The following is a 9,769-nucleotide window of genomic DNA, read 5'->3' on the forward strand; positions in this document are numbered from 1 at the left end:
AAATTGCAGAATCGCGCCGAAACGATTTTGAAGGATACAAACGGATTTGCACTAAAATAACTTATAAATTAATTAAACAAACCTTTTTGGGACTGTGTAAGTATTTAAACCTAAAGTTTAGTCTAAATGAAGACGAATACTAAACTAATTTCCTCAACGTTATTTCAAGCTTCAAATTTGAACAAAGTTCACCTTGGTCCATTTTTGACCCTGTGGATTTCTGAAAAAATCAGAACTACCCAGTTTCAGTTAAAAATATGTCAAATTTCACTTGGGCCCTTGGTAACTTCACATCAAGTAAAAATGACGTAATTTTTTGAACGCCATGTTTACTTTCGGAACCTCTTTATTGTTCATAGTAAATCCAGTAGTACGAGTTATCGCCTATGTTTACTTTGCTACATTGTGAATACACAGAAGGCATTCTATCGTTAAACCGGGTCCGTAGGACATTTATCATTTTAACGATAGAACATAGTTTGAATATGCCCAGGGTACGGTATATCCGTATAACGAATTTTACCATATATAGCGAATTTGCAATATGCATATTTTTCTTCAAGTATTACTACCAAATATGTTGTGGAAGCAAATATTACAAAACATACCTTAGATAACTAAGGTTTTGTTGAATTTTACATGTATATACAGAAGCTAACAGAAATTAAAGTCAGGACGACCTATTTAATCTGAAGTTCCTTATAAAAGATGTAAATTTCATTGCATTTAACCTCAATGGGACTCAAAATCAGTTCGCTATATCCGTAAATTCGTTATATCAGAGTTCGTTATAACCGTAAAATTTTACAAAGATTTGTTAAGAATTTTGCCGGGGACCTAGAAAAACTTCGCTATATCCGTGAATTCGCTATATCCGTGTTCGTACTAAATGAGTTTTACTGTATTACCAGTCAACATTACCAATCAACAATACCTGTCAACATTACTAATCATCATTACCTGTCAACAAAACCAATCAACATTACCTGTCAACATTACCTGTCAACAAAACCAATCAACATTACCTGTCAACATTACCTGTCAACATTACCAGTCAACATTACCAATCAACAATACCTGTCAACATTACTAATCATCATTACCTGTCAACAAAACCAATCAACATTTCCAAACAACAACAATACCTGTCAACATTACCAATCAACATTACCTGTCAACATTACCAATCAACATTACCTGTCAACGTGTATCCATTTTTGGCATCTGGATGTTGAGTCTGTGCAAACATCCATCCCATGATTCCTCCAATGGTAACCAATGAGCGCATATTTCCCTCCATTTCTGGAGGTATGCGGCTGACGGCAGTGTAAGCTCTCCCGTCTCTCGACACAATGTATATATGCATGTCCAGATTAGCTACAGGGCTTCCGTTCAGTTCTCCATAAACCTTGCCATTCAATCGCTGAGGCTCTCCTACAAAACACTCATAATAAGTATTAATGGGAAAAATTCAGTGTCAAAAAACATTTATGTTTATCATTTCTAAGTACAAATCCTTTACGTTTGTTACAGTATTGAACAGTCAAGCACCTTTAAATTTTCACTAATGCCTATAGTTAAAATTACTTAAACAAAATTTTCATTTTTGACCCACTATGTACCAGGGGTATACAAGGGGTTTAAAATCCTTTTCAATATCATTTACATCTGACATAAAGATTGAATTTTTTTTATGTACATCTATTTTCTTAACAAGACTTCTGAGAAATCAAATTCAAAAAATTGCATTAAAAAAAAAACAAATTGTGACACGATAGCGGTGTTTTTCTTTGAAGTTTACTGTTCTGTATTAGCAATACAGAACGGGACTGTGGTGGGCGGAGCTACTTTTCGTTCTGTATTAGCCCTGTATACAGTATTGTATTTGCCAACTATTCTGTATCTAAAATACAGCACGATCTAAAAATAAATCTGATTCAATTTAGCAAAAGCACGTACAAATAGTAAATACTGATGTTTTCCTACTATAAATTTAAACCCGGTATTTTCCTAAGAATGTAAAATGTCAAAATTTCTCAATCACTTTTTAAAAACTTATTCCACAGAATCTACACGTAATTTCGATACAAACTAAAAGGAAAATTCGCAGTAACGGAAAACATCCTCTACAGATCCAAACGAAATGGAAAATTCGCAACAACGGAAAACATCCACTCATCTCGTGCAAAATTATTCAAGTCCATTTTTTCCGCGTTTTTATTTTTAAAAATCCTTCTCGCTGACGACAGCACATGTCTCTTTCACTTTGTTTTTTAATGTCGCAATTCAATTAGAAAATAAAAATCAGTGACATCAAAGTCCATCGAAGAATTTTCTGTAAATCCTGTTTTAGTAAATCTAGTTACACTGGGATTTTAAGACCCCTGAAATATATTATGATCAATCTCCATCTACAATAGATCACAACAATGGCGGTTAAATTCTCCACCTTATCCATTAAGACTACTATGACTTGATTACGTCTACCCTGTTAAATTGTCAAAACTAATCTGACCGAATTTTACATTTTCCGTGGAAATATATATATACTGCGGATGCGTACTCCCCGTCGGGGCCTCAACTACAAAACTCTGGCGGAAGTTTGGATGCTGCAAAGTTATAAAGTGGGCGGGACTATTTTTGATTGATTGTGTCACAAATCATTTAGAGAACTTGACAGGTTCTGTATCATAGATACAAATTTGGGGGTGGACGAGTGCGTAGCACGATAGAGAACGATACAGAACCCGTCTCATTCTCTAAATAATACTTAAGGACTACTTTATCATATGGACCCTTTAATGTCATTTAGAACACTGACCCATCTCCAGACAGCTGATCCCGTTGCCATAGTAATTATCCAAACACTTGCAGCAGTAGCCGAGGGGGTAGTCCACACACTGGGCGTTCAGGTCGCACTGCTTGGTTCCCTCTGTGCAGGTTTCTGTCGTCGGCTCAAAAATCACCACTAAAATAAAGAAGAAAAGGTCATAAAGGAATCTTAGAAAAGTTTATGTTTATCAGAGATATTAATTTTTCTTTATTGATACCTTAAGGATACACCAAAGCCTTTTCTTGAGATTTTTGTCGATTCAGATTTTTGGCAGAGAAAAGGAATTTATTCATAGCTTTATAATGCATAAAAATTCTTGTTGATTATGAAATGGAGAAAAAAATTATAAAAAGTCTTAAAAGAGTTTATGTTTATGTTTATCCTTGAGATATCAATTTTTTTAATTATTACAAGAGGCCCATGGGCCTTATAGGTCACCTGAGTATCATGCGACAACTTTCCAACAATTGAATTTGATTCATGTTTTAAACTAGAGGCCATGAAATTCACAATTTTGGAAGACGCACCATTGCTTATCATGATTATACACTGAAGCATAACTTATTTCCCGTTAGGGGCTTAATAACAAAGGTAGATCACGAGTAACAAATTGAAAATCTTTGAAAATACTTTTAGTATTAATTTAAGGGCTGGGACAGCTTCTTATGTTAGAGGCAGGTAAACAGTATAAAAAGAGCTTAATCCCAATTTTGGAATCACTGACTCTGGGGCCACATCTTTACATAAATTTTAATTTTTAAAAATTAATCTTATGCTGTTGATTAATACCAAAGTGCAGATTTCAAAGCATTAAATTTTTCAACTATTTGTAAAATTCAAAAAGTACAGGGGCCAGGAAGTTAACCATTTTTGGAAGAAGCAGTTTTTTTTGTCATAAATATATACTAAGATCCTTGGCATTATACCCAACAACAAAGGAAAAGATTTTCAAAGAATTCATGCATTTTCTATATATAAACTATATAAACAAGCATTTCTGCAACACAAGGGCAATAACTTTTAAATTCAAAAATCTCAAAGAGGCATGAATTGAATCTTTATAAATATGTGCATAGTTCATGGTTAATGATGCTAAGACAGTTTGTATATGCAGAGAAAGAAGATATAAAAAGAATTTATGCATTTTCAATATATAATGACCTAAACCTTTGCCCTAACACCAGAACCCCCAACTCAGGGGCCATGAAATTCACAATTTTGGAAGATAGTATAATACTCTATAACTATGTACAAAAGTTTTTGAATTTAATACTGTAAAAGAAAAGTTTCAAAGAAATAATTCATTTTTTGTGTCACATAATCTATATGGCCCAATCCTAGCACTAGAACCCCTCCATGAAATTCACAATTTTGGAAGAGAAGCCTTATTCAACATAGCTATGCACTTGGTTAGTTTCAAATGGAGTAGCGAGAAGAAGCATTTCTTTCGAATTTTTGCATTTTAACTATATAAGCTACATAGCCCCCGTTGGGTAGAACACTGACCCATCTCCACCCTACCACTAGAAACCCTGACTCTAACTTTAAATGACACAATTTAGAAGAACAAAAAGTCTTAGAAAAGCATAAATGCACTTGGTTAGTTTATTTAATCAGCCACAAACAGAAAAGAAGAATTTTCAGAAAGAATTTATGTCATTTTCACCTTTATAATGTATATCCTTGTCAATTGAAGCAAAAAAAAAAAAAATAATAAAAAAATAAATAAATCAAATTTTAAAAAGTGCTGCCAGCATTTTCAACTTACCTTATTGCCAGGCGAGTTTACTTAATGCCACAGGCTCCGATGAAATTGTTTTCCGTAAAGAATTTAGAAAAAAAGAAATGAAAATGCATTTTCACTATACATAACACTGTATTTAGCCCTGTTTGTGATGGAACATAGAGAGGAATAATGAATAGTTCTGAGAGAAACGAGTGGTGGATAATGAAAATGGAAATTTCCTATTAAAAAAAAATCATTTGAGTTTGATGTTTGAATAGATCAGGAGTTAATCATAAGAATTTTGAAACATTCGAACTAATTTCGGCACTGTGTTTACAATTTGTGAAAATATAGGCCCCGTTTTGACAGGGACCATGGAAATTCACAATTTTTGATAATCATCTCTATTTCATTGAATAATGCTATATGCCAAATTTGGTTGAAATTGCATTTCATGAAGTGGTTTCAGAGAAGAAGCGTGCAAATTTATTTTATATGAAAAATCGCTATTTCCGAGTTTCAGCCGATTCATATTTAAATCTAAATAAAATTCAAATATATTACCATGACCTAAGAAAGCAAGAATTACTTGCTCCATTAAAATCCCCCAATCACCCCCAAAAATTCAATATATAAACTATACCTCCAGTGTCTCCTGTTCCAAATGAAGGCTCACCAACCCCCCTGCCATTCAACTTTCCAATGTTGAAAAAAAAATGACCAGATTTTGCCGATATTCACTAGAATTTCATTGTACTTTAAGACTCAGTTAAAACTTCAGACACTTTCTTTCAGGTCTCTTCTTCCTTTTATGTACGAAAATGTGTATTTCATTATAGTTTGAGCTTGTAGACATTTTCTACTAACTGGTGTCATTATTTTTTTTTTCAAAGGAAAGGGGAATTTTATAAGCATTTGTTTTGATGGTTGTAAATAACTCCAGACCTTAAGCTTGATACATGATATAGATTTATCTTTGGGGTTAAAGGTCAAGGTCATTTAGAAGGAAATAAGGTCAAGGTCATGCAAAAGAACATGAGAGAGAGAGAAAGAGATAAATTACAGATTAACACTTGAAGCTTTCCAGATAAAGGTAATGAATACTTTCTTTTTAACCTTTTGACTTGGGTCAATGTCAGAGGTCAAGGTAATGTCAAATTTCAAGGTCAAATCAAGGTCATTTGGATTTTCAGCTTAAATTGACCATTTCTCTAGTTTTCCAAAACCTTGACCTTTGACCTTGACCTACTTTTCAAGGTCAAAGGTCATAAGATCCATGCACTTGGTCCCACTATCTTTACCACTTGTCCTTTAAAAGTTTTTAATTTTTCTTGTCAGCTTTAAGACTTTCAGGGGCAATAACTCATTGAAGGAGTCACCGAATACTTTTGCAATGAATAGATTCCAGAGTCCTCTCAATTAATCCAAGACATTGGTGAAGGTTTCATACCTCTACGGTTTACGGTTTCAAAGGAGTAGCGATAACAAGACATTTCTTGCAAAAGGGGCAATAACTTTGAAAGGGGTAAATCAGTATCAAACATGGATTGTCGTTTTTCGGAATAACTTATATAACAATATCATGAACTACAAAGTTTTTCGATAAATGTCATCTATCAAAAGTCCGGGAACAATAATAATGAAATTTTTCTCCACAGAAAGGTGGAAAGACTTATTGTTCAAAGAACAATAAGAGGTCTTTCCACCTTCTGAATTTCAATTTCATTAATAATTTATCTCTTTAAGATAAAATTTCATAAAAAAGAAACCAGGAATGGCTTAAAAGAAGAAAAAAAATAAAATTTAAATTTTTTCAGGTGACCTTGACCTTTGAACTTCAAATCATATTCAAGGTCAAAGGTCAAGGGTCACATTGTAATTAAAGCTATCAGGAGTTTTAAAGTTATAAGGTTGAATAGTAAAAAAACATTGTAACTAAACAGACTTTTATTGCATTTGCGTTTGCTCATAAAAGTTTTAAATTGGACAGACAATAGAGAAGTTTTATGTCTTTTTGGTTTAGGTGAGCAAATATGTTTTTTGCACAAGCAATCTCCCTTAACATAGGTTTAACAAGCTTAATAAGGGAAATAACGAACAGTATTCAATCTCAAGTGGCCAGGCAAACAAGATCTGTGTAGTAATTGAAACATCAGGTGCCATGGAGGAGTGAGCATCCCCCAGACTTCAACACATTTGACCGATAATCACACCCGCCGTGTGCTCATTGTCATAATCTTTGAATGTAACGGAAAAAATCCGTAGTCAATTCAGTGTATAAATATGGACTAACAATTGGTATGAAAAATTCAGCATTTCATTCAATGATAAATTGTATTTGCTGACAAGGTCATTGTATCGACCATAGAATTTACGAAATGATGACTTTAAACGAGACTGTTGATATTCTTGTTTCATCAACTTGCTTGTCAATAATTTTCGTTTAAGAAATTGTTCATACGTAGAGCATGCTCTTGCGTATCGAATCAATGAGATATACATCTCCGTATGCAGGTGATGAAGGTATATTGGGGGGGGAAGTTGACGATAGAAAAGTTAAAGCACGTTTATCATAAAATTCAAATTCAAACATGTAGTTGCATGTGCATTTTGATTTTTTTTTTAACACAAACATAAATCAAGGACAACAACAAAAAAAAAATTACTAAAATAATTTTAGGCATTGAGTGAATATTTTATATATTTCCGCAGAAGATCATAAATCTTCATGCAATTTAAAAAGCAAATACTGCATTTGTATGCATGAAATTCCACATATTGTGGAATACCTGACTGATATAATTTTTGACAAAAACTTTTTTTTAAAATTTTTATAAATGATGTCCATCAGAAACTCAAGCATCTTTTGATGATTGGTATCAACTTCAGAGTACTTATGTGTACAATCAGAATCTGTTTTAACAAAATAATTTTTTGACCAATAACCAGGTAAGTAAACTTACGAGTTCCATTTTTGTTGAAGAAGCAGCTGTCAATGATATCAAAAAGCCTGGATTTTAAACGTGCGGAATTGTTAATATCCTCTTCAAAAGTCGTAAGTTTTTATGCTGTTGATTTTTGTAAAGTCTTGTGATTTCAATGATGCATAGACATTAAGTATATGTTGAAAAACAAAAGATATACAAAAAGAACTAAATTTCTCAGTTTTGGAATGACCTTGACCTTTGACCTTTACATGAATGAACAATTCAAACAGAAATCTTATGCAGTTGGTCCCATGTCTCTACGACTTCTCGTTTTGAAAATTTTTAATTATTTGTAAAATTCAAAAACTTTCAGGGGCAATTACTCATTGAAGGGGTCACTGAAGACTTTCACAATGAATAGATTCCACAGTGCTCTCAATTTCGAAGACTTTAGTGAAGGTTTCATATTTCTACAGTTTACGGTTTTTTCACTTAGTAGCGATAACAAGGTTTTTCGCACAAAGGGCGATAACTTTTAATGGGGTCAATCTTAATTTGGAATACGAATTTAACCTTTTAAATAGTTTTAAGATGTACATATTAATGATGCTAAGACAGTTTGTATATGCTAATGACAAAAAAGATATAAAATTAGCTTAAATTCTCAATTTTGGAATGATGATTTTTTATACCTTTGCAATAACTGACCAAAGGTCATGAATTTATGCAGTTGGTCCCATGTCTCTATCACTATCTCGTTTTGAAAATTTTTAATTATTTGTAAAATTCAAAAAGTTTCAGGGGCAATAATTCATTGAAGGGTTCACCGAAGACTTTCGCAATGAATAGATTCCAGAGTGCTTTCAATTAGTGAAGACTTTAGTGAAGGTTTCATATTTAACGGTTTACGGTTTCAAAGGAGTAGCGATAACAAGGTTTTACATAAAAGGGGCAAGAACTCCGTAAAGGGTCATAGGTCATATACGTTGGGTTGTTTTTCGAAATAACTTTTAATATCCAATACATGTATAAAGTTTTTCAGATGTACATATTGAGGATCTAAAAGACATAGCTTAACTAATAATAATAATAATAATAAACAAGAAGTATTGTCAACTGAAGTCATTGTTCTTTGTGAAAATATGAATGCAAATGACATCCTTTAATTTATCATAGCCTAATTTAATTAGGCTAATATGATGCTACACATGCTTTCTAACAAATTGTGTCATTCCATGTAGATTTCTGTTCATCCTAAATATTTTTATACTTAAGGACAATCAACTCTAACTTACTTAATATAGCTACCATGAAATTAAAACTCTTCAGTGTGATGCATTTAGAGCCACCTTAAACATGTTAAATAGGAAAGCTAGGTTCTTTACAAAGAAGATTTATAACATACAACTGGAAACTTATATCTTTTCTATTGTTATTGATTTTCTTAAAAAGTTTGCTATATGTACCTTCATACTTGACCTAATCTTACCTTTGTATTATTTTTGTCATAAAATCCAACATCCTCCCATGTAGCAATGAACAGATTTGTGGCCTTGAACTCCTTGTAACTTTGGAAATGACCTTTGACATCTGATGATGCTCTTTGTAATAAATTCTCATCTTGTGTTTGCCTGGCCAAAAAAAATCAATAATTAACCTCCTGAAAATTGTTATTCTTTATAAGGGAGAATAATAAAATAATGACTATGCCAAGAGCCTGAAAATCTTAAAGAGAAGATGTGAGAATCATTTAACAAGTAGCATGGTTAAATGTGCATAATAATAGTTTAATAATCTTAAATCCACCGATATCTCGCACTCAAACTAATGAGATTTGATCAAATCTACATAACTTAAGCATTTCTACAGCAAAATATTAAGACCCATCTCCCCTCCAAAGAAAACCATTTTACACACACTTAATTGATTCCATATTTCTCCATATGATCAATCTCACTTCAAATTTCTTTCAAGGTTTTTGTAAAAATAAATTTCACGAATATCTTTTGCTTTCTTGGAAACCAATTTACTCCAAAAGCAATTGTTCATTAACTTAGAGAGTGGCTGACCCAGTGTGGATATCTATACAAGTATATACCTGTAATACACACTTCCCGCTGTAGATGTATCTATGTCTGCAAGAAACACAGCAATTAATTTGTAATCGGAGGGTAGAGTCAGGGTTGGCTGGTAAACTGGCACCTCAAAGTCAAACGATATGTGTCCATTATTGTTGATCTGAAAACAAAAATGTACATCTTTAGTGTACAATGTGTTTGTTAT

At 32.7% G+C, this 9,769-nt stretch overlaps 1 protein-coding gene across 1 annotated transcript; it reads right to left on the bottom strand.

The window, feature by feature from the left end:
• Window positions 1-986: 986 nt before the first annotated feature.
• On the bottom strand, window positions 987-5,277 carry LOC134257485 (nidogen-2-like; the record flags this gene model as incomplete). Its single annotated transcript, XM_062740095.1, has 4 exons — window positions 5,203-5,277; window positions 2,822-2,968; window positions 1,198-1,434; window positions 987-999 (listed from the first exon to the last, which is right to left on the bottom strand). Coding segments are annotated over exons 2-4 (254 nt in total), but the record flags the coding sequence as incomplete, so codon positions are not given.
• Between the last annotated feature and the right edge of the window lie 4,492 nt (window positions 5,278-9,769).

Source organism: Saccostrea cucullata, unplaced genomic scaffold (assembly GCF_032062105.1).
Source record: "Saccostrea cucullata isolate Sc308-1 unplaced genomic scaffold, CSIRO_AGI_Scuc_v1 ctg2295, whole genome shotgun sequence".
In the NCBI taxonomy this organism is placed as follows: Eukaryota; Metazoa; Mollusca; class Bivalvia; order Ostreida; family Ostreidae; genus Saccostrea; species Saccostrea cuccullata.